At 42.4% G+C, this 25,780-nt stretch overlaps 1 protein-coding gene across 4 annotated transcripts in view; it reads left to right on the top strand.

The window, feature by feature from the left end:
- The window catches only part of IL1R2 (interleukin 1 receptor type 2), a 47,319-nt gene extending 21,892 nt beyond the window's left edge, over positions 1 to 25,427 (top strand). For all 4 annotated transcript variants that reach the window (XM_053589843.1, XM_053589841.1, XM_053589842.1 and 1 more), the window contains 8 exons: positions 9,433 to 9,560; positions 10,459 to 10,720; positions 14,822 to 15,002; positions 18,103 to 18,277; positions 19,771 to 19,833; positions 21,717 to 21,852; positions 23,305 to 23,447; positions 25,241 to 25,427. In XM_053589843.1, the coding sequence (XP_053445818.1) occupies positions 9,491 to 9,560; positions 10,459 to 10,720; positions 14,822 to 15,002; positions 18,103 to 18,277; positions 19,771 to 19,833; positions 21,717 to 21,852; positions 23,305 to 23,447; positions 25,241 to 25,407 (1,197 nt within the window). In that variant the 5' untranslated portion in view covers positions 9,433 to 9,490 and the 3' untranslated portion in view covers positions 25,408 to 25,427. The remainder of the gene's footprint in view (positions 1 to 9,432; positions 9,561 to 10,458; positions 10,721 to 14,821; positions 15,003 to 18,102; positions 18,278 to 19,770; positions 19,834 to 21,716; positions 21,853 to 23,304; positions 23,448 to 25,240) is intronic.
- Positions 25,428 to 25,780: the final 353 nt, after the last annotated feature.

Below are 25,780 nucleotides of genomic sequence, written 5' to 3' on the forward strand. Positions count from 1 at the left end.
CCAGAGAATACCAAAAATGTTTAGGAACCACTATGGTACAAGCACCAACCCAAAAGAGCAGATGCTACTGCATCTGTTGCTAGGCTGTAAAGATGTCAGGGAGCACCAGGAATGCCACGGTAGCAGAGCGTGGCAAACTCAGGGCCCTGGCAATATGGTTATGTACCAACAGGTAAGGCAGTTTCCCCACACTGGGCCACACAGCTCCTTAGTGACTGGGCAGCCTGTGTCCACTGGACAGCCTCTGCTGTCCATCACCTTGTCCTTCATAACAGCAGCCCCACGTCAGCCCAGATCTCTTCTCACCTCCTATTCCACTGGAAGTGCAAGGTCTGGATTTCTCCCATCAGTGAAGAACTAAGGTTGCAGGGAACTGACCTAGCATCTCTTTTACCTCTCAGGACATATCATTATTTTCATTCTTCCCTGATGCTCCTTACCTCACCAGGGTGCGATTACCCTAGAGCAGTGTTTTACAACCTTTTTTAGCTCACAGCATCCTTGAACCTATAGTTAAACCTCCACAGCACACTCCAATTATGTGGATTAAAAAAAAGAGTAAAAGAATATACTTACTGTGCTTTGGACTTCTTTCAAAAATAATTTAATTAATGATCTTTAAAAATTTTCATGGCACACCTAAGATCCTGTGTGCTGTAGCAGATACTGCCCTGGAAGACTCAATTTTGTAAAAGAATAAAAGTTCCTTTGCTTTTAGCTTTCCTGTCTCCTACCTTTTGTTCTTTTGTTGTCAGGTTTTGAACCCAGAGTAAAAATCAGGACTGTTTGCCCATTTGTCTTGCATTTATGTGCTTTTGCCCTGGATCCCAAAGGGTCTTTTCTGCTACTTCCCTTTCCTACCAGGAAGGAACTCTATGTCACATCCACTTCCTTCCCTCCTTTCTGAGAAGGTCTTTGACCTTCCTCTTTTCTGGGGCCATAGTGGTAGAAGAATCCAGAATAGCAAGAAAGGAAACACATTAGGAGGTAATTAAAATAGTATCTTCATTGCATATGTTATGTACTGTTCCATCCCAGAGAAAGAGGGTTTTCAGCAAAATTTAAACTGTTCTTCATGATTCAGGGAAATCAGTAGGAACTTCAACTATTTTGTGCTGCCACATCCTGATATCCTCGGTTGGGCACAGTAATGTGAAAAGGACTGTGTCTGTTCCCAAAGACCCCAGATTGCTGCATTCTTTGGTTCTTGCATCTGTCTTAGTGGTTTTTCTGTTTCCTCTGATATCGGGCAATTTGGTACTGCCTTTTTTCAGTGTGTTTTCTTCTACCAGCCCTCTCCCTCTTCCAATTAGCTATCTTGAATCTGTTTTTGATTGAGCATTCTGTCCACCTACTGCTGCATGAAAAACTACCACAAAACTTATCATGACAACCATTTTATTGTAACACACCTTCTGTACGTTATGAATTTGAGAAGGGCTTAGCTAGGTGATTCTTCTGCTCCTGTTGTTGGGTTGAGTTCACACGGTGTATCCAGCTAGTGAATGGACTCATTTGAAGAGTCTAAGATGGCCTTTTTCACATGGATGGCACCTTTGAGGAGGTTCATGGGAAGCTGGGTATACCCGGGGCTATCAAACATACCCCCTCCATGTGGCCTTTCTCACAAAGTGGTCTGCTTTCATGTGGCTGGCTTCCCATAGAGTGAACAGCCTATGGAAATCAGGTGGAAGCTCCATGGATTTTTCTGACCTAGCTTCAGAGGTCACATACCATCGCTACTGCATTCTGTTGGTTATATTCAAGTTATAGACCAGCCCACATTCAAAGGAGATGAGTTGGACTCCACCTCTTGATGGCAGAATGGTATAGTCACATTCTGGAAGACCATGTGGGATGAGAGATATTGTCATCTTTGGAAAACACAATCTACTACTCTGAAAAACTAGCCACACTCATACAAATCAAGAGAAAGCGCTTCTGAAAGAAGGCTTCAAAACTTCTTTTGTGAGTATAGTACATGCCTTTTTATGAGCATCCTACTGGCTTCCTTTCAGCTATTCAGCCCTTTCTGTCCTTGTTTCTTCTGTTTTTGTCATATTTTAGATGGGCAAGTTTTCTGGGTGACTGATTATTTAAATATTTGAGATGTTTCCTGCATTTAGATAACAAGAGTTTGAAAGCAATGTTTGGGTTAAAGGGTGTGTGTCCACTGACAACCAGCCCTCTGTCTCAAGCCTCTGTCACAGAGGCTTGGTTACTAATTAACCTTACCCAGTGGATAGCCCAACAGATTTATAGCCCCAATTCCCTTGAGAACTCAGAAGTCCTGAGTCTTGGCTTTGCCTTTGCTATCCATGGTACTTTTGGGAAGTGAGTTGAGTCTGTTCAGTGGTTGTCTGATTAAGCTCTCTCACTTGATGCTTTAGAAACTGAAGCTATACCCAGGATGGAGGCCTAAGCTCAAATCCAGATTGACTTAGAATCCAAGGGTTTCACTCCTGTGAGGGACCTGGGGGCTCTGGACAGCCTAAGGTTTTTGTCTTAGAGGTGACTCAGATTGACTACATAACTTTGTGGCTGCCTAAGATCAATGGCAGAGTTAATGGCAGAGTAAGGCACGGAAGCTTGTTCCAACCTCCCACGCCACGTGCTTAGAGATGCTGGCATTAAGATGTCAGTCTGAGACATCAGAAGCCTTAGAATCCCTGGCAGGCCTTGAATGTGTATGTGTTTCTCTTTGTATGTATTTATGATTGTGTATTTATATGTTAAACACATTTCTATCATGTGGATTTAGGTACTTTGGCTTTTTTTTTTTTTTCAGTTTATGGCCGGGGCTGGTTTTGAACCCGCCACGTCCGGCGTATGGGGCCGGTGCCCTACTCCTTTGAGCCACAGGTGCCGCCCAATGCACTTGGGCTTTTGATTCTATTAGGTAAAGTTGTGCACAGTTCTCATAGAGTAACTGGGGTTGGCGAAGCTATTGATTACAATAGCTGCAAATTCTCAGGCTGGGCTGTGGAGTGGACCTTTAGGAGGAATTAGATGGAATGTAGAGAGGGGAAGCTCTGACCTGTCTCTCAAGTGTGCTGTCTCCCAGGTAAGCTGGGTCTGCTTGTGTGGAATGTTGAGCACTTTCTCTTTGCAACACCACTGAGCTCTTTACACATCACATGCCACTGAATCCCCCATGTTGCCCACCAGGGTATGTCCATGTTACAAGTGTGGGCCTTGAGCTTCACACAAGTAATGTAACCTCTCCAGTAGGTAGGAAGGTAGGATCCCCACTTGCCCTGTCTATGTACTTTTTCTACTGTGCCCTTCTGTATAGACTCCCTAATCCTTAGGGCTATTGGAAGATGCAGGCAGACTTATGTGCTGCCCCAGAGGGTGGAATCTGAGCACTGAATGAAATTTAGAGGGAGGCCAACTTAGGCTATGGAGTGACAAGATTGGAAGTGCCCATCTTGTGATGGGTAAGCTTGTCCTTCTACTGGTGATAGTGGGTTTGGGGAGACTGTTTGGGTGGACAAATCAAGTTAAGGGCTTCTGGAGCCCCCTGTACCTTCAGACTTTGATGCCTCTACAGAGCAGTGAATGAGTATCAAGACCAAGGATTGTGCAGACTCTGATTTACATCCTGTTTCATCATTCCATTAGCTTTGTGGACTTAGGCAAGGACTAAATGTATCTGAGTCTATTCCTGTTGCACTGTGTTTACAAGAGGATGCTGTGCTATACAAGGCTCACACATTTTGTCCTCTTGGGTTGTATAGAGTGGCAAATCCCTATTACACCAATATCAGGCCAGGAGAATTTGAATCTGGGTGGATATGCCCTGTAGGTGCCCAGGGCCTCTGTGGTAGAGCTTCTTCATTGGTGATTTTGGAGAAGGATGGAGACTGTTCTAGGCTGGAGGAGTGGTCATGGTGGGTGTCAGCTTGGCAAAGGGCCTGACGTGGGAAGAAGGTGAAGGAAGCTTTGGTTTATGGTCCAACCTGCTGGGGCCCTGATTGACCCAGGCTCACCTGGAAGAGAATGTGTGAATGGCAGATTTGAATGAGGGAGAGCCGGAGTTGGGTTGATTGACTAAAGAAGTGTCTCTTGGGACTTATTGGGAGAGAAGTTGATCAAGTTCGGAAGGTTTGACAGGCAAAGGGTTGTTTTAGCAAGAAGTAAAATATATGGGGCCCTTGGTGGAGCTGCCTGTGGCAGCCTCTGCATATCTGACCCTCTGAGATTCAGTCCAGTGGGGCCCAGCACCCATTCTGCCAAAGATAGGTCTCCAGAAAGTGATTCTGTACCCCCAGACCCCACCAGGAGCAGGAGACCAGTGTCAAGGACACCTCCATTGTCATTCTGACATGGCTGTGCAGAAGCTGTCCTGCTTTGCTGCTCTGAGGCTTCTTTCCCATAACTCTGTGGGGGAAAAGCTAGCTTTTCTTTCTCCTATAGAATGAAGATAATTTGTGGACAACCTATCAAAAGTTCTTAGTTTGAGCCAGTACATTTTTCAGCAACAGTTGCCTCAAACCTGGTCATAAATGTGTCTGCATCTGAACCCAAAAGGCTCTATCCTCAATCTCTTAAAACACTGAGGTTTCCCAAGACTCAGGTAAAAAATACTTTTTTTCCTCATTAGTATAGTGATGAGAAATAACCTTTTTTATTGCTTCACCTTTCAATTAAAAAAAGTTTTCCAAGGTTAATTTTGATGTAAACATTTATTAACATTGACCCATGGGTTTCGAAAGGTTTTATGCCACATGGGTTCTTAGGAATTGATTTTACATCCTAGAGGTGACTAGGTGGTGTGTGTAAGGCCTGACAGCTAAGTGCCTTTATGAACAGTCAACACACATCACCTTGTTTTTGTTCTTGGGGTGACTGTGCCACCTGACTCAGAGATGGGACAGTTGCCTAAAAACTTCCAGGAACAAGGTAAGGATTGAAATAAAGTTTAATCTGGGTGAATTCAACACAGCTATATTCAAAAACACTATAGAATAAAACATCCATTCCTTTTACAAGCTTGAAGATTTATTTCTGCAGCTACAATTTACTTACTTAGTCTCAATCTATTAAAAAGTATATTCCTGTGTATATTCTGCAGTATTTAGGGGCAGCGTTTAATGATAACTGTGATTTTCTGGTGTTCAGGAGAAACTATGTATGTATTATGTGTGTGCCAGGAGAGAGAATAAGAGGGAGCATAAAGTAAATGCAGCAAAGTCTTAAAAATCAGTGAATTTATGCCTTTGTCATCCTATTCTTTCAACTTTTCATTATGTTTGTAATTTTTTTAAATTAAATTATATGGTGGAACAAACACTTACCTACTCTTAGGCTATATGTGTTGCCTATGAACAGAAGCCAGGGGCCAGGAAGGAGATGCCTAGGGGTCAAGGGCAGGTCATCCATTACCTGGACCTCTGTGTGCTGCTGCGGACGATCTGTGCCTCCTGTGTGCCACTGTCCAGCTCAGACCTGTGCCATGAGCTCTTTCTATCTTCCTACATTCTTTTTCTTTCTTTCTTTTTTTTTTTTTGTTTTTTGGCCGGGGCTGGGTTTGAATCCACCACCTCCGGCATATGGGACCGGTGCCCTACCCCTTTGAGCCACAGGCACCGCCCCCTATATTCTTTTTCTTTCCTTCCATTTTTCTTATGGCTGGCCCTGCTTTTCATCCTATCCTTCTGTTTCCGTACATTAAGTGTTGTGAAACATGGTTATTTGGCCACAACAAAATAATAATAATAATAATAAGGATAGCATTCTAACTCACAAACTTGGAAAGAGGCACCCTTGAAATTTCATTCTTCCAGGAAGAGGTCAACTCAGATTTCAGCAGAAATGTCAAGCCATGTGAGATTTAAAAACACATTTGAAGAAAGTAGGGCAGGAGAAGAGTGTTTTGCTGCAAACCTCTGAAAAACTAATTTTTTTTCCTTCTGGGCCTGCCAAGGACTTACTGTTTCCCACACTATGACAATTTTGGTTCCAGCCTTTTCTGAGGTTTTGGTTATTGAAAACTGTCACTACTATGTGTTTGTGGTTTACTTGTCTGAAGCCACTTCCTGGAGAAGTCACAGCAAAGCAGCTGTTTTGCCTGAGTCCCAGGAGAGAAACCGGGACGGTTCTCTTGGCTGGGTTGGGGTGGGGGTGAGCCAGGGGTGGCAATTACTTGGGAAGGATGGTTCAGGACTTAATTCCACTATAACAGGGATCGTTTTGAAACACTTCCCTTTTCACCCAACCAGCTATGCGATTTGTAAAGGAGGGTTAACTTCAAACTCATTTGCTTCCACCATCAAAGGAAGAGAGATTGGAGTAGATTCCTCTGACTTTTCGGCCCCGTAGCTCTGTGAAGCCTTATCTAGTGACTGCCCCTCACTGGTCACAGGTTGATGCCCGACTTTCTGGTGTCAAAGTCATTTTAAACCCAGTTACAAACTTTCACACATTTCAAGGCTCAGTCTGAACCTGAGATAACATGAGCTTTGGGGCTATGTTCATCCGAGGGGAGGTTGTACTTCAACTCGTGCCTTGAACTCAGAGTGACTTTTAGAGTCAGCCCATAGAAAATGTTGAGTAACAACAGGAGGACCATGAGAACATTACACCTGACCGCACCTGGCAGGCCTCCAGACCCTGGGTTTCTCTTATAAATTGTGCAAAGGTGACATACTGGGGTTGGGTTCGGCTGTGCGTTGTAGAAAGCCGGAACATATAAAAGAAGGTCGTTCAGGCTGGTGGGTGGCTTCATGAAGCCACCAGGACTCACGCTCCCCTCCTTCTGCCCTCCCCCCCTTTCAGTGAGCGGTCTGTGCTTCAGGGTCCGAGAAGGCAGCCATGATCCAGCCTCACATCCACAGGAAGCAGCAGGAAGGAAAAGTAGTGGAGACTTTTAAGGAGATGTCCCAGGAGGATCACACAACACTTCCACTTACATTCACCAGGCAACATTTTGTCACATGGCTGTTCACTCCTAGTTGCAGGAAAGAATGGGAAATGAAGTCTTTGTGTGAGGGGGGCCGTTCACTGAGTTGATTTGGATTTGTATTATCAGAGAGGCCAGAACAACAGATTTTGGAAGAGGAAATTAGCATCCCCTGTCACAGAAAATGTATCATTGAAGAGCAAGAGCTTTGGAATCACTGGTCCTTGGGTTAAATTTTAGTGCTGGCTTACTAACTGTAAGATCTTGGTTAAACTTCTTAACCAGTGGTTCTTCACCTTCCCAATGCTGCAACCCTTTAATACAGTTCCTGTGGGTCTCGACCCACAGGTTAAGAACCACTGCTCAGCCTCTTTGAACTCTTCTGGTATAGTAGAATGTCCATAGTTGACCACCTCCCTAATTGACCACCTCCTTAAGTTGACCTAATTTTCATAGACCAGACATGCACCACATGTATATATCAGTACAGTAGGCCTAGTTCCTTATGTTGACCACTTTGTTACAGTTTTTTTGGTGGTCAACTTACAGAGGTTCTACTGTATATCACCTGTAAAATCAGTGTGTTAATTACATCATGGGATAACATGCAAGAATGAATGTTTGTTGTTTGGCAAAGTAGCTATTGCTATTAAAACAGACCCTACACCAGCATCTTTGATCTCACTTTTTCTGAGAAATGTGATATTGACTTGATGTGATATACTGTATTTAATTCCTACTTCTTTCATGTCCTCACTGGAGAATTAGTGAGTCTGGCTTGAACCAGTTCATTTGGGGATATGACAAGCTAATGTATGTTCCCAGGGGAAAAAGCAACTTGGTGGATGTTTATGTAATGGTTCATGCTGGGGTTACAGAAAATACTTACGCTTCAGAAACATGAAGAACAGGACCACATAGAAAAAGAAAGGGCTTAGGGGAGGCAGCTCTTGGCTGGATACTCAGCTAAGGAGAAGATCTCAGGTCTCCAGAAGAGGGAGCTCAGACTGCAACTCTGAGCCCTTGGAGTCGGAGTCGGGCAGTGTCTGACTGCAAGTTATTCACAGTGTCAGTTCCAGGAGCAGAGAATGACTCAGGGAAAGGGTGGTTGGAATTTCTACCCCTGTATTCACTCACCACTCTGTTTTGGGTAGACTTTTAGTTATAAATACTGGGACTGGGCACTATGTAGGCCATGAGGGATGTGAGCAAGACCTCAAGCCTCTGTCCTCAAGGCTGCCACCACCTGTGGGGACTCAGACAAGAATCAGGCGTGGCAGAGGGCATAATTGTTCTCCGCCCCCCATGCCAGGTTTGGCCGCCTGACTTGCTATGGCCAATGGAATGTGGGCAGACGAGATTGAGCTGGTTCTCAGAGCACCCCGGCCTGCTTTTGCCTGTTTGCGTTTTTTTCCATCCATGAGAAGATCATCTCCCAGGAAGCTTACTGTTCCAAGGAGGATGAAAGACACATGCAACAGACTTCCAACCTACCTGTAGCTCGGAGCTAAGCCTAACTCAGCCTGGTTTGGGCTGGCCTGATGCACAGACTTGTACACAAATTTCACACTATTTAATTTGGTTTATACCATTTAGCTTGGGGTTGTTCGTTAAGTAGCATCATTGTGGCAATAGTTAGCTGATACAAGGCACAACTGTGATATGGTGTGAGAAGGATTACAGGGAGACACGGAAGGCATTGGACAGTCTACATGTAGGGGGAGGAATGCTTCATGAACTTCATAAGCTAGTCCCTGTCTGTATCTCATGCTGCTTTTTTTCCTTGGGATGTTCTACATCAAATCAGTCTGCAGGATGTGGCATCCCTCAGCACGTGTCAGAATTTTTTATAAAATCAGAGTTAATCTGAAGAGAATATAGGAAAAGTTCTCTGACAAGTGAAATATGAGGCTCTTTGGGATTCCAGTGGGCCATTCACTTATTTGTTGTTCAGCACATAGGAATTGATGCTAGAATCGTGAATAAAGCAGAATAGGGTTTTTACAGAGTTGGGGTTAGGTCATATTCTAGACAGGGGAGATGTGGCTGTTGCTAAATGTCACAGAAAACAACAGAGCAGGGAAGGAAAATATGAGATCGTATTGGGAGAGAAGGGTGGTGCAGATTGACACAGGGAAGTGAGAGAAGACCACCCGAGAGGGTGGCACAGACTGGACGGAGGAAAGGGATGTGTGGCAGCCATGGCCGAGGACAGAGCATCTCAGGCAGAGGCAGGACTGCAGGGTACACTTCTGAAGAGACAGAAACTTGGGCTACAGGGCCCCCAGTCCAGGAGCATCTGTAGGTGCTCCAGGGATTTGACTTTAGGTGTGTTCAGTGAATATAGCTACAGAGAAGCAAATCCGAAAACATTCAGTTTTCTTGTGAAACACAACAACGAAATAAATCTAGGCAAGGAGGTTTCCACCATCCCAGGAAGCCTCCGGACCCTGCCCTCAGGACCATCTTTAAGGAATTCTCTCTTTGGGGGTTCACAGCCCCTGTTGACCTTCTGTCTCCTTTCCTAGGCGTCTTGGTGCTAGACCTCAAATCTCCACTTCCTGTGTCTTCCGGAAATTGTCAGGAATGATGTTCACCTTGTACATGTTGATGGTGGGTGCTTCTGCCCTCACCATTCAGCATGAGGCACACTCAGGTAAGAAGTAAACCCTTCAGCTGGAAAGGGTTTGCCTACAGCTACTCTGGGGAAAGCTGTTATCTAGTGAGGTTTTGTTGAAATCAAAGAGTTAAATGTGGCCAGGCGTGGTGGCTCACTCCTATAATCCTAGCACTCTGGGAGGCTGGGGTAGGTGGATTGCTTGGGCTCAGAAGTTTGAGACCAGCCTGAGCAAGAGCAAGACCCTTGTCTCTACTAAAAATACAAAACTTAGTGGGCAGTCCTGGCAGGTGCCTGTGGTCTCAGCTCCTAAGGAGGCTGAGGCAAGAGGATGGCTTGAGCCAGGACTTTGAGGTTGCTGTGAGCTATGGTGATGCCACAGCACTCTAGCCAGGGTGAGAGAGTGAGACTCTATTAAAAAAAAAAAAAGCTGTGGCTTCTTGTCCATCCTCTTTGCTATACCCTGGTTGGGGGCCCTCCATATCAAAGAAGACCCCCCAAAAGTGGCATGTTTGCCCTTGATGAAAGGTACCTCTGGATTTTAACCACATGACTTGCCAGAACGAAGGTTTTCTGTCTGAACTCTGCCCAGATGTATTTTTATTGACAGAAAATCAAATCAACAAGTGAAAACTATGGCTGAATTTTTATGTCTTTTTTTGGTTATCATATGAACCTGATTTAACCCTCCACACAAAATGTAAGCTGGAATTGATAGTCACCCTGTTATATGGGAATTTCAAAGTCATGATGATAAGTGTGGGGGGTTAATGGGGTCTCTAGGGTGCAGGTCATTTTGGTGGGGGCACATGACATCTTCCTTAGATGTGCTCCATGTCTTCCTTCCAGGACCATACTCAGTCTGGGGTCCAGGGAGATTTTGTGACCTAGGCAGGTTTTGGACCCAAAGTCTGACTGTGGTTTCTCTGTCCCTCAGTGGCCCCAGAAAACTGCCGATTCCGTGGCAAGCATTATAAGCGGGAATTCAGGTTGGAAGGGGAGCCTGTGGTTCTGAGGTGCCCCCAGGTACCATATTGGTTGTGGGCCTCTGCCAGCCTCCACGTTGACCTGACATGGCATAAGAATGACTCTGCCCGGATGGTCCCAGGAGAAGAGACACGATTGTGGGCCCAGGATGGTGCCCTTTGGGTTCTGCCAGTCTTGAAGGGTGACTCTGGCACCTACATCTGCACTACCAGGTAAGCCCCTCTGGGGTGGGTCTTGGGGAGGGGGCTCCCTGCAGATAGACGCTTGTGGCCTGGGTTTCAAAATCCAGTTGACAGGTGAGAGTCCACATTATGTCCTTTTGAGAAAGCTGCCAACCAGATGTTCTCATGGCTCCCTCCTCCTTTCCTTTAGTTTTTGCTCAGATGCCACCCCTTTGGAGAGGAAGTGTCTACCACATTAACAGACACAGCACTCTGCTCTGCTCTCTCCTTACCCAGCTGTCACTTTACTGGCTAGGGCTTTCCCATCTGACACATCTGTATATGTTTATGAACTTAATGTTTGCCTTACCTGGTAGAACACAAACTCCAGGAGGGTGGGTAGAGGCTTGATCTAGTGTGTATGCTGCTGAATCCACATGGCAGGGTCACAGAAATAGATGTAGAACCCTGAACAGAATTTTGTATGGATGTGAGGGAACTAAGCTGCTTAGAAAGTTGCGCAGGTGGTGGGTGGTGGAACTAAAACTGCAACCCTAGTCTCCTGACCTGGGGTCCAGTCCTCCTACCTCTTTGTCCTGCTGCTTCCTCCCTTCCCCTTTAATTATAGTAACATGCATATAGCGTAAAATTTACCATCCTAATCATTTTTAAACGTACAAATTGGTGACACATTCTCACCATCGCCACCATCCGTCTTCAGGACAGTTTAGTCTTTCCAAACTGAAACTGTGCACACTGAATAAACAACTCCCCTCCCCCAGCCCCTGGCACCCACTGTTCTACTTTCTTTCCCTATCACTTGTCTCTCTGGGCACCTCATACTAGTGGAGTCGTACAGTTTTTGCCATTTGGTGACTGGCTTGTTTCCCTTGGCACAATGTTTTCAAGGTTCATCCACGCCGTAGCATGTGTCTGAATGCCCTTTTCAAGGTTGGATATTATTAATCCCCTGTATGTATACACCACTTTTTGGTTACCTATTTATCCATCTACAGATACTTGGATTATTTTTCTCCTTTTGGCTATTGTGAATAATACTGAAATGAACAAGTATGTACAGACACTTCTTTGAGTTCCTAGTTCCTGATTTCAATGCTTTTGTGTATAATCTACCCCAAAGAGGAATTACTGGATCATATGGTAATTCTATATTTAATTTTTTTGAGGAACTTCCATACCATTTTCCATAGTGACTGTACCATTTTACATTTTCACCAACAGTGCATGAGGGTTCAAAGTCTATATCCTCACCAACACTTGTTTTCTGTTTATTTATTTCATAATAGGCACCCTAAGGGTATGAAGTGGTATCTTATTGATTGGGGTTTTGATTTGCATTTCCCAAATGACTAGTAATGTTGAGCACCCTGCATGTGCTTGTTGGCCATTTGTGTATTTTCTTTGGAGAAATGTCTATTCAAGTCCTTCGTTCATTTAAAAAATTGGATTTTATTTTGTCAAGTTTTAGGAGTTTTTAATGTATTCTAGATATTCATCTCTTATCAGATATGTGATTTGCAAATATTTTATCCCATTCATTGAGTTGCATATTCACTCTCTGCTGATCAGTGTCCTTTGATGCACAAAAGGTTTTAATTTTAATGAATTTCAATTTATCTATTTTTCCTTTTATTGCCTTTTCTTTTGGTGTCAGGAAATCAATGCCCAATCCAATATCGTGAAGTTTTCTTTCCTTGTTTTCTTCTAAGAATTTTATGGTTTTAGTTGTTACACTGATCCATTCTGAATTAATTTTTATAAATGGTGTTAGGTAAGGGTCCAGCTTCTTTCTTCTGCATGTGGATATCCAGTTCTGCCAACACCATTTGTTGAAAAGACGACCCTTTTCCCACTAAATGGTCTTAACATGTCCTGCTGCTTCCTGAAGGATAAAGTTTTCGGCTCTCGTGTTGGGGATCTTAAAAGTTTCTTGGCTTAGTTCTTCTGAAAGGGTTAGGGCAGACTCTGGCCTGAGTGGGAAACAGCATTTCTGGTGCACCTCTTCAGTGGCTGCCTCAGTCCTTCCAAGGCTCTGCTTGTTCCTTCTACCAGCTGGCTTTGGAGGCTTCCCAGTTCTATGCTTTGAAGGGTCTTTCATGGCAACTAAAACTTTGATGTAGAAGTAACACACACACAACTCAGTGACTAGAATCATATAATTGCATCCATTGCAGGGAGTCCAGGATAACATTTGATTACCATGTGTTCAGAATGGTGGGAGGGGGAGAAGGCGTATGTGGTGATCAGCACTAATGACTACTAGCCCTTTGTTATGGGAATGCCACGCTAGCCAGAAATGTGAGTACTGATCAAATTACCCCTCACCCTGCTCTTTCTTTTGAGTTATTTTCATGGAGGGTCTTGCTCAAGAGAAATTACCACATCAATAATGTGAACAGGTTGGAACTCTCGATATGTCTAATAAGCTAGGTTTCTGGACATGGTGCCCTAATTTATGGGTTTTCCCACAGCCCTGCTTTACACCTTGGTTTGACCTCTTAGTATTCTGTACAGCCTGCTTAATATTTGCATAGCTAATTTTTCCCACCTGAAAATGATGTAAGATTTGCTACCTCATAAGTCTGGAAAATCTATGCAACTCTAATAGGTCTGGAGAATCAATGTAAAGCCCTCACACAGGGCCTGGTGTGTCCCACTGCCTTGTCCTAGTTGCTATGGTGACTGTTTTTCAAAGTGCACTATTCTTTAAGCTCAGATTCGTTTGCCTTTATTCAACTTGCAGTACAATTATTCACTTTTCAAAGTGAGTTAACTTTCTGCATCTCTTTATGCATAAAATGTTTGTTTTTCCTTTTCTCAAACCAGATACAATATATAATACAGATATTAGCCTCATATACTTTAATTAATTTTTTTCACTTTCAGGTAGTAAGCTTTTGTCATATTTCTTTTACATATATTTTTCACATTTTGTTGCTTCTTTGGGCATAAAGTCGTATACATTTTTTGATGTAATTTTTAGCCCCATATGTAAAACACATTCTCATTGTCTCTGTTGAAATGTTTTGTGTCTTAGGTAACCAGGAACTTAGCAGAGATAATTATATTTTTATGTTTTCAACTTAAAAAAGTGGTTTTAATTACTGTACTCTCTCCCTCCATCAACTCCTCCCGTGTTTCCAACAAGGCTTTGCTTCTGCAAGGTTTTTCCAGTTCTAGGGTCTTTATTGAGTTATGGTACTCAAAAAATTATGATTAGGCCAACAAAAATAATAACGTAATAAAAAAACAAATAGACTTATCAAGTTAATTTCTCCATGCAGTGTTGCAACTATCTTTTGTAGGTCTTTCACCAAGTTTCCAGCAGTTTTCTAAATTAGACTTCAGTTGATAAATCATTCCCAAGAGAGGGAGCAGAAATTTTCTTTTTATGGAAACAATGGTTTTTAGGAAACAATCTTTACATGTGGATATGTTTCCCTGGACTGTGAACTAGGGATCTCAGCATGTTGGGTTGGGTTCAAGGAACTCCAGAACTGGAAGTTTTAAATCCTTTCGAAGAGGATGTGGGGTTTTCTTAGTGACGTTGGAATCCAGCTTGTGGCAGGATTTTGATGAAAAATGTGGGACATATCACTGTTTCTTTACAATAATTAGGATGTGATGCTTTTTGTTCCCCAAGAATTCGAAAGGATCAGGGACAGAAGTGCTGCAATCCAGATTCCCCTTGACTAATAAGGGGGTTATGTCCTGATAAGCCCATCCTAATTTGAAGATATTAAGACAGAGATGTATTTAATAAACCTAAACTACCAAAAATCATAGCTTATCCTGGCCTACCTTAAATGTTCTCAGAACACTTACATTAGCCTACATTGGGCAAAATCATCTAACTCAAAGCCTATTTTATAATAAAGTATTGACTATTTCATGTAATTTATTGAACACATACTGAACTGTGGTTTCTATTCAATGTGCATTGCTTTTGTACCATTGTAAAGTCAAAAAATTCCAAATCGAACCATTGTTAAGTTGGAAACCATCTGTACTAATCAAGAAAATGCAGGTGTAGAATTTAATGGGATTGGGGAAATTACTCTTAATTTCATTTAGTTTCACTTTTATTTTGCCTCAACGTTTATTATCCTTTTTTTCCTCTTTTAAAATCAGAAATGCCTCTCGCTGTGATGAAATGTCCATTGAGCTCAGGGTTTTTGAGAACACAGAATCTTCCCTGCCGTTGATCTCATACCCGCAAATTTTAACCTTGTCAACCTCTGGGACATTAGTGTGCCCTGACCTGAGTGAATTCACCCGTAACAAAACTGATGTGAAGATTCAATGGTACAAGGTATATCTTTAAAAACTGCCATTTCATTAAAGTGTAATTTACTAGCCATAGGAAAGATACAAAACACCCATTTTCTGAGGATAATACATTCACACACACACATACACACACCCTTTGTATCTGTGGGTTTTGCATATGAGGATCCAACCAACCTTGGATTCAACCAACCTCAGATAAAAAATATTGAAAAACAAACAAAATAATAAAACAACATTAAAAATAATACAAATAAAGTAATATATTGTAATAACAACAGTTATGTACCACATCATGACGTTTCAGTCAACAATGGAATGTATATATGACAATGGTGTCATAAGATTATAATGAAGCTTAAAAATTCCTATTGCCCAGTGACATCATAGCTGCTGGTAATGTAGCACAATGCATTACCTTTCCTATCTTTAGATATGTTTAAATATATGAATACTTACTATTGTGTTCCATCTGCCTACAGTATTCAGTACAGGTTGGCAGCCCAGAGCAATAGCCTGCACCATATAGCCTAGGTGTGTAGTAGGCTGTACCACCTAGATTTGTGTAAGTGATGTTGTGATGTTGGCACAATGATGAAATCACCTAAGAATGAATTTCTTAGAATGTATCTTTGTTGTTAAGTCATGAATGACTGTATTTAATAGCATTTACATTGTATTAGGTAATATAAGTAATCTAGAGATGATTCAAAGATTCTATGGGAAGATGTGCATGTAGGTTATATGCAAATACTATGCCATTTTATATCATTGACTTGAACACCTGTGAATTTTGGTACCTGTTGTGGGAACAGTCCTGTAACCAATCCCTTAAGGATATTGAGGGATCACTACATTTTAAACAATTTTAAAGGGCCATGATTAATATATACTGTTAGTCCATATGTGACTTGGGTAAAAGTCCTTGAAATAGTGATTTGTGAAGACAGAATATAAAGTGAATCCAGACTAAAACATAGCTGAAGAAAACAGCTTTTTACTCTGTCATTTGTCTATATAAATACTGAAAAAAATGTTAGTTTAATAACAATTTTATGCACATATTAAATGAGTTATTTTTTTCTTTAAAGCACATGACAATTAACCTTTGGGTGAAAGGGGTAAATGTAAACACACCCTTGTCTGGTTGAACAAATATGACTGGATGTGTGTGCACTGTTAGCAAGAAGTCAGATTTTAGGCTTAAGTAGATGAAGTGTTGGCTAACTGAGGCCTGGGCCAGACCAAATTGCCTCCCGTCTTTGTGAGTGTACATGGCTTACAAGCTAAGGTTAGTTTCTGCTTATTTAAATATTTGAAAAAAAAATTAAAAGCAGACTATTTCACAATGTGAAACATAAAGTTCAAATTTCAGAGTCATTAAATCAAGTTTTCCTGGCATGCAGCCACGCTCCTTTGTTCATGTACTGTCTGTGGACGCTTTTGTACTTTATAGCTGACAGAGGCCACACAGCCTATAAGACCTAAAACATTTTCTATCTGGCCCTCTTCTGGAAAAGTTTGCCAACCTCTGATATAGACCATAGATTATTACTGAAAAGCACAATTATGGGTTTAATCTCTGATAGCAATTAACTCTTTCATCAATAGCAGGTTGACCAGTTGACTGGTATTTTAACAAGGTGTGTCTGATACCCATTTAACATTGGAAATTCCAAAATGATTTTCTGAAAGTAGAGGAACGTAGCTAGCTCCTATGAACAAACTAGCCAAGGCATGGAATACCCTGTATTTTGGATTAGGAAGAGAATAAAGAGGATAAATGAAGGGTTTTACTGTAGAGGAAAGAGCACAGGCTCTAGCCTGAATGGGTCTGGGTTTGAAACCTGTCCCTTCACTCACCTGTTGTGCAGACTTGGCAGAGTGACTTCACCTCTCAAACCTGTTTCATCTGTGAAATGGCAATTAGTAATTTTCACTGTTTTGAAAATTAAACAGAATGACATGTATGAAGCACCTACTTCAGTGCTTGGCATATAAATGGTGCTTAATAAATGTGGGTGGACAGAAATCATGGTGGAGTTCAAAAATATTTGTCCCTTGATAATAATGCTAAGATTTCTGTGTACAGGCTGTTTCTAAGACTATTCCGAACTCCCCAACATGTAATCCAATGAAGTAGGGAGTGTTAACATGCCCATTTGACAGAAAAGAAACAGAAGGGAGTTCTCAAGGTTACACAGCTGCCAGATCGTGAAGCTAAGACTCTAGGGCTGTTGGCCAGGCCTTTGCACCACTGGAACAACTGTGGTGCTGAGCCCTCATCTGCTTTTTCCTATTTGACTACTCACGCTTAGAACAATGAAATCGCTCATTTAATTAAATATAGTATAAAGTAATGCTTTATGAGCCATGTGACTCTTTCAATTTTGTCTGTGTGCCTATTCAGAGTAAGATTCTGAAGTGAGTCAAGGTTATACTTGAGTACATCAAGCTTTCAATTGTCATGAGTTTGAAAGCCATCTTCCTGAGAACACTGTGTACTCGTTAGGATGCTTTGTGAAATCCCACTCAATTCTTCCTTTTAATGGAAGGCCGTCGGCTCTATGCTGCAAAGAACCTATAAAACCTTGTGTCTATATAAAAAAGTGCAGATTCATTTCCCCCATTTAGTTTTCTCGTAGAAATTTTTCTCTAGCTTACTGATTCATTAAGTTGAAATGATTTTTAAAAGAATCACCGCAGTGTCATCCTTGTGAACATTGTTACTGAAGTCATCTTGGCTTTTTAATTGTGCTCTTCCCAGTTATGTCCTCAGGCCTCTGGATATCAATCAGGCTGTAAACATATTTGTATTTTAAATGGCCTATTTTGTCAAAGAAGAGTTAGTCTCCTTTTTCCCAACTGGGTTTAAACAAATAAGCTTTAAATATTGTGGTTAAACAAATGCAGCAATCTCCTTTGTTTTACATGTTTACAAATTCCTTCCCTAAAAATAAAAACATGCAGTTAAAAGTATGCCCAAAGTATAAAACTGGCAAAATAAATCCTAGGGCAATTCTTGGGTTGCAAATCTAACATTGGTTAATCATGATGATGTGATAGATAGCTTCTGAGATACATAGAATTATATAATGTGGCCTTAAAAAAAATCTTCCCTTAAGGATTCTGTCCTTTTGGATCAAGACAACAAGAAATTTGTAAGTGTGGAAGGGACCACTCGCTTACTCGTGCACGATGTGTCCGTGGAGGATGCAGGCTATTACAGCTGTGCCATGACGTTTACCCACAAAGGCCAGCAATACAACATCACCAGGATTGTTGAGCTGCGTGTCAAGCGTAAGTACTTGCTATCAAGGTGTCTTTCTGTCCTAGTTCATAGCAAGCATGCAAAGAAAAAATTCAGGTCCACACAGAATTTCTTGAATTCTTTTGAATGAAGGGCAAAGAAAAACAGATAAGTCAACTTGCCTAAAGCATCGGGAACATATGACATTCCTGTGATACTTTGAAAGGTATATAAATCAAGGGGTCATTACTAGGAAACAGGAATGAATTGAGTGGGTGATAGAGTTCCAAGACTAAGGCTACAACACACCACAAGAGAGGGCCAAACCATTGTTTCCTTGGAAGTTCCCTTTGGAAAGTCCACTGTGAAAGGACTGAACCTACAGGGTCAGTGATCACAACATGGTTGCTGTAACTTTATATCTCATTCTAGGATACTAGGACTTGGTTGGATTTTTCAACCCACAGGCTATGCATCGGTGTATCCAGTGGAAAGCATCCCTTTAAAAATTTTTTGTCATTCCTAGAGTGTGTCTAGTTGCCTTTCATATCAGGGTTTCAAATAGAGTTCTCCTTGATTAAAATCAATTGCACTTGGAAGATAACGTCGTGAATATGCTGGCTAGTATATCACCTGAGTTCAGTGTTTACACCATACCTCCCGCATGCTGGATGTGAGCTAGGCACAAGGGGCATGAAAGTGTGGAAGTCCTGGACTCTGTCCTGAAGAGTATGCCACAATTTGTTATTTTATACACTGAATACTTAACAGAATTGGAATCGTTTAAGGGAATTTCAGAGAGCTTTGGGAACATATTAAGCATACATAAAGGGTCTAGAGGGGGAAAAGACTTTCTGTCTTTTTTCTCAGATAATCCAGAGATTCAGTTTTACCATGTTCTTCCATGAACGGATGTGTCTAGGTTTAATTTCTTTTACAATCCTGTGAAGATTCGTTCATATCAACTCCTTGTTGCTGGACAGGGTGGTTGGCTGAGCCATCCCAGTGTTTTTAAGGGATTCATTAGTGTTCTGTTCATGCAACACTGGGCAGGAACGCTAGGGGGCAGCCGCCCTGCATATGGCCCTGTGCCCTGAGCCTTGTGTCTCAGTGGTTCTCCAGCCCCTGTGCCTTTTCTTGAAGAAGGGAATCTTTTGGAGGCAGACACTTGGGAGAGGTGGAGAGCTATTTTGGGACAAGTAGATCTATCTTATGGACATAACCAAGACTATTAAGATGATGTTTAGAAAGCCTGGGAGAGGAATGGTTAATTGTTTATCGCACAGCAAAGAGCAAAGAGCTCTGCCAGTGGAATGTGTATTTAGCTGTGGCCTCTTCCAGTAATCTCTTTGCTGGGAAAGGCATTGGCCAAAGATGCCCAATTTTGTGGAGAGCCTATTTCCTCTGCCAGCAAAGGCTGATTCTCACAATGACCGGCCACACTGGGAAGGATAACTTAGCTAATTAGCCGAACAATAGACTTGAACCTCAGTGGTAAATGAAGGCTTTCCTAATGCATCTCTTTTCCTTACATCTCTCCCAGAAAGAAAAGAGGAGACCATTCCTGTGATTATTTCTCCTGTCGAGACCATATCAGCTTCAATGGGTAAGGTCTGCAAAGACCATGCAACTCCCATGCCTATGGGGTGCCTGGCATCCCAACACCAGAGGCGTGGGACCCTTGTCTCCGCCAACTGTGCCTGGCCCTTGGGATGCAGTGTGTCTGGGTGGAGGCCTTAGATTAGAACCTCAGCGTGCCAGGCAGGACGAACAAATGCAAGGGACATGTCCCTTTGTCTGATGTTGTTAGAAATGCATTGTTTGAAAACAGCTACTCTTCGCTCCATAAAAATCCAACCTACGAACATCTAAATGTGCAAATATGAACATTTTGGCAGTACTTATTAACTGGATGAGAGGATTAACAAGAGCTGGAGTCTCTTACACAACTTTTAGCATATTTAAGATAATTCACTTGTCTGAATCTCAGCATTTCTCTAAGACTCCATTTGTGAAGTGGGGTTGGCAGTGGTCACAGATAGTGATCTTGTTGCAGAATAGCTGGTCAGCCAGCTGAGTGGTGTGATGCAAATGACCAGTGGGGTTTTCCACTTTCACCCTATGTGGTGCAGTTTGCCCCAGACAGCACACACTTGCTGGGTGCTCTACTTTTGTGGCCAGTGAGGGGATGTGTAGGGGCTGTGCTAATAGCCTTCTATGCTAGCTGCATGTGTGGGACTGAGGTTTACTGAATGTCCAGTTCAATTCCAACGTTGACCCTGTAGGAAAATTTTATTTCTCCCATTGTCCATAAGAAAAAGCTACTTAGGGGGTCATGGTGGCTCAGTGAAGTCCAAAGAGCTACCCTCTGAGTCAGGCTGGGGTTCAGACTATTCTGTGTGACTGTGAAGCCTGCACCCTTTTGTATGTTTCTGTATAATGGTTTTGAAGGTCAGATACATTTATGAAACCCTGACTGCAGGGTTTTAAACAAATTGTTTGCTTTTTACTTCTGTTTGGTGTTGGGTTTAAACTTTATTTAGAGGCCATAGGAGAGGTGGGCTTTTGTGCAGATGCTGGGACTGATGACTGGCACATGAGTTGCCCTCATGTGGCTGCCTTGGCTCCAGGAGCAACCACCTGGAAATCCCAGAGAGTAGGGACATTGGCTATGCTGGTGCAGATGGGAGTCCCAGTGCCCTGGACCTTGATACTTTCCAGCTGAGTGGAGCTTCCCAGTCAGTTGCTCTGAATGTTCTAAGTGGGTGCTGGTGTCACATGATGCTGATTTAATGGGCTGTATAGTTGAGGGTAACTCTTTGAGGTTATAAGGGCGGCATAGATTGGGGAAGAGCTGCATTCTAAGCCCAGTGGGGCCAGGGACGTTAAAAAACACACCACAGGGAGGCATATCACCCATTAGGAAGAAATGAATGGAAAGGATTCCTTCTATTTTTCCCTCTCCTCCTCTATGTTGACTTAAAAAGAAAAATAACTTCCCATGATTGAGGCAAGGGGACCCAGTACCATCACATCACAACTTGCAGAGCGTGCCATCCATAGAAAGTACAGGAGATTCTTAAGGGGTTAATCTCCAATGGTAGCCATCTGGGAATGGGGCATTCCCAGGATAAATTATCAGAGCTGAGAGCAGCAATGGGCAAAGAGAAAGAATCTGCATATTGATCTGGATTTTTTGATGTAACTGGAGTAAGTTGGGGAGGAAGGCAGTCCTTGGATTCAGAAGCCATTCAGCTGCACGTGCTACTGGGGTTTTTGCCTGCCATTGAAGACAGTTGAAGGAACTGGAGGTACCTGGTCAATGTTAAAGCTCTCTGTGAATGGATCATTGGAGAAAACGACACTAAGAAAAGAAATGGGCAGTGAGGGGTGTTTGGGAAGACAGGGAGGGCTCCATGGTTGGGGTTTGCTGATGGGTGTGATATGCTGGGTTCTGAGGGTTGACGTTCCGTGTCTTGCTGTATACAGGGTCAAGACTGACAATCCCGTGTAAGGTGTTTCTGGGAGCTGGCACACCCTTGACCACCATGTTGTGGTGGACTGCCAACAACACCCACATAGAAAGCGCCTACCAGGGAGGCCGTGTGACGGAGGGGCTGCGACAGTAAGTGGGCCAGGGTTTTCTGTTGTGAAAACCTCCTCCACAAGTTTCACTCTTCTTTTTGAAGACAGTATCATATTCAACTTGTCAAGGTGACACACACAATCACATTGATCACATTGAAAGTAACTTTTCTTCTTAAGTCTAAGCTCTTGTGGTTTTAGAATGTTAAAAATTGAGTTTGGCTAAAAATTATCAGCAGAATCAAATTTTCTCTATAATTATATGATCTGAGTTGCAGTTGACTAGTTGATACTCACGTTTCATTTTGTAGGCATTTAAACATTTATTTCCTGGTTTTTGCGGAATTAAAAAAAAAAGATATTTTGGAGTTAATCCATTTTCATTCTCCACTCTACAGCCTACCAAACATTTTTTTATAAACCCATAAAAAGACTCTGAGACTCAGCCCCAGTATCGATAGCACTTCTTTTGTTTCTCAAGGCTGCCACAATCTCTAAGGAAGATTAATAACAAAAGAAAGAGAGAACTCAGTTCTCATAACAGTCATCTCTAGAAAATGTTTTCTTACTCTGAAACTAGAAAAATCAGACCTCATAAATGGGAAGCATTCAACATTTCAAATTATGAAGTATTTTTTAAATGACAGTTTTGATACTTTGAATTAGCTCGAACTTTTGCTTGCCAAATTTTTGTGTTTTTTTTTTGGAAAGACTTGTCCCAAAAGGTCTTTCTGGATATAATTTAGTGGTTAAAAATTATGTGGGTTAGCATAATCGTGTGTTTGCAAGTCCTTGTTGCGAAAGACTTGGCCATAACTGAATGCCCTGTGTCAGCTTACTCATACCATCCATTTACTTAAAGGAGCTTATTTTTCCCCTGTAAACAAAACAAAAATAGTCCTAGTGAATCCACTTGGCGACTGTTTTTATTCCTACTAATAGGTAGTAGTGAAGAGTCTGGGGCTCCTCTGAGCTTATAAATGGTAGCTATCCTGACTAGAGCAGTTCCCCTGCAGCCCTCTGATCTGGACTTGAGTTTCCAGAGTGAATCAGCAACAGGAATGAGGAGAAGAGGTGTCTCTGGGGGCTGCAGTCCTGGAAACTCCCTGCCCTTCAGTGTGTGAATGATATATTGGTGAAAGAGTCAAGTTTCCCCAAATTAAATGTTCTCTGTCCCCACCACTGGTTCTTTGTTCATCAAGGGTCTCAGAAAACAAACCTTTCTATTGTTCAAACCAGAGTGGCTTCTATAAGTTCCCACTGTAACAAGTGTCCTATTACAGTGACCAATATCTTCAATGACATTCAAGCCTTGGGAACAGTCTTAAAAACTCTCCCAAATAAGTATGGTGGAAAGCACTCCTAACTTTACGAACTTAAAATCAGTTTAAGCACCATGGATGCTTCTAATGGAGACTGTTGGGATGTCTGTGTCATAAAAGACAAGCTGGCATTCGATGCATCACATTGAGGTGAATGTTTTCTAATTCAGGGAATATTCTGAAAACAACAAGAACTACATTGAAGTGCCGCTGATTTTTGATCCAGTCATAAGAGAGGATTTGAACACAGATTTTAAATGTGTTGTCCTTAATACCTTGAGTTTTCAGACTCTACGCACCACAGTCAAAGAAGGTATGTATTCATGGGAATATTAAATGAGAAAAAATATGTTGAGTGTTCTGTAGTTACTGGAAAAAGCTCCTTGTGCTCCAAATGATTCCTTAGGAAGTTCTTTGTGTTGCCTGTTGGAACACAAAGAGCAAACTTCCCTTCTTAAAGACTCAGTTTTGGTAGTGTGGAGAGTAGGATTTTGGAAATTATACTCAAATGAAAAATGTAGGTAGCAAGCTGATTTTTGGAAAACAGATAAAATGGTTCTGCAATAAGCTTTTGTATACTCTGTGTCCTTATGAGTCTTGCATCACCCTAGTGCCCATTTAAGGACATTTATAAAAGAAGGAAAGAAAAGCCCATGTTGTCATTTTTGACAAAATTGGTTTCAACTCAATGTTTAAATTGTTGAGCAGGAAAGGGAGGCGCAGTTAATGTAGTCTCTTATTGACAACCTGAGAAAATATTGCAGGGAAGCCATGGTGACTCCCAGCTGGTCTCAGTGATGCCTCTGACAGTCTTGCAGCAATCAAATAAACCCAAATTGCTCCACGTCATCATGTTTTCTGGGGTGGCCTCTGCAGATACACTGTAAATGGGAAAGCTGCTGACTTGGGGCAGGGACTGACACCCCACACCACTTTTCTCCAGCTGTGCTCTGAGCGACCCCAGCATCTACACCCATCTGAGCCACCAGTTAAAAATATAGATCCCTGGACTCACCCCAGATCCACCCTGTCACATTCTCCTGGAGAGGCCAAAGCCTGTGGCTTCACAAACTCTTTTCCTTTGAAGTTTGGGACCTGGGGCATATATTCAAGGAGTGGCTTTTCAGATCATTTCCAGACGTGCAGGCCGGGAGAGAGACTGTGCCCCTACACATTTGGAAATAGGGGATCCCACACAAAGCAGCATCCTTACCTCTGGGAGTCAGGTTAGTCAGCCAAAGGAACCTGTGGTTTGTCCGGGCCTGACACTGCAGACCTTTAACATTTTCCAAAGCACGAGCCTTGTCCCTTGCGTGTCCTACATTAGGCTGGCCATGACCAACCCCAGAGAACAGGCTAAAAGCCTTTCATTGCACTGAGAGGCATATTCCAGTGGCTGCTTAGAAAACTACAGTTTCATTTATTTCCAATCCTTGTGGATTTTAAGACATACCTTCTGGAGAAATAGGCTGAGGTTGTCTTGATTGCTGGATGTCTAAACAGACTATCAAAATAATAGCTTAGAAATGTAGACTTCTGGCCTCATCAACAACATGTCTAATAACACTCTGATCTCACATTCAACTTTTAACTTTTTATTGGTGGCCTTCTCCTCTTTTTCCATAACACAGAGATACCAAGGGACAGAATATAAAATAGCTACAGCCAAGCAATAATCTTGGCACCTGAAGCTCCTTTATTCAAAGTTTGTTTTCTTTCCTTTGCTACTCTATTTAATTCTCATGACAGCCACGCTTATTGGAAAAGGGCAGCTTGTTCCCTGGCCACGTCACAGTTGGTTAATTCAGATGTAAACAGGCGGCATCTTAAAAGCACACTCTCCTGCTGGTGGAACAAAGTTAGATTCCTAGCACCTTCCTCTTACCCTGTGATGTTTCATCGGGCTTGTTTCTCTAATGCCACAGGCGTCATTCTCAAATATCCTTGATCTTGGTGTAGGGGACGTACTTTCTGGAAATCATTGCACGTTTATCAAGAAAAACAAACTCTGAGCCCTTTCTTCTCTGTACACCTGCACTGTACACGCTGTCCCGTTTTGCACTGAGAGAATGTTCAACCTTGGATGTTACTCTGTTCTCTCTACAGCCCCCTCTACGTTCTCCTGGGGGATGGTGCTGGCTCCCCTTTTGCTGGTCGTCTTGGTTTTGGGGGGAATTTGGATACACAGACGGTGCAAACACAGAAGTGGGAAAGCATATGGTCTAACCACGCTGAAGACTTGCCATCAGGACTTCCTATCCCGAGTAAAATAAACAGAATGTGCTAATTCAAACCCAAACTAGGTGTGTCCTTTTTGATGGGGTTGCTGGGCCTTTTTGAGAAACTCTATTCCTTTCCTCAGTTTTAAACAAAGCTGCTATGTATATGTGGGTTGTCGTAAAGGACTAAAGGTCTGCTTTTTTCCTGAAAATTGAGGAGCGAATGTGCCCAGGAAGGAGTGTGAGTAGTTCTTTGCTACTTGTGACCTATTTCAGGTAATGAGGTTCCCTTAGGCCTGAATAAGAGGGGAAAACATGTAAGTTTTGAAATTCATTCATTTATCCAAAGTGTATTAGAAGTCTATTTTGGCCAGGCTTTATGGGAGGTGATGTCGATACAGAGATGATTAAGACATAGTTTGTCTTT

The sequence above is a fragment of the Nycticebus coucang genome, chromosome 4 (genome assembly GCF_027406575.1).
Source record: "Nycticebus coucang isolate mNycCou1 chromosome 4, mNycCou1.pri, whole genome shotgun sequence".
NCBI lineage: Eukaryota > Metazoa > Chordata > Mammalia > Primates > Lorisidae > Nycticebus > Nycticebus coucang.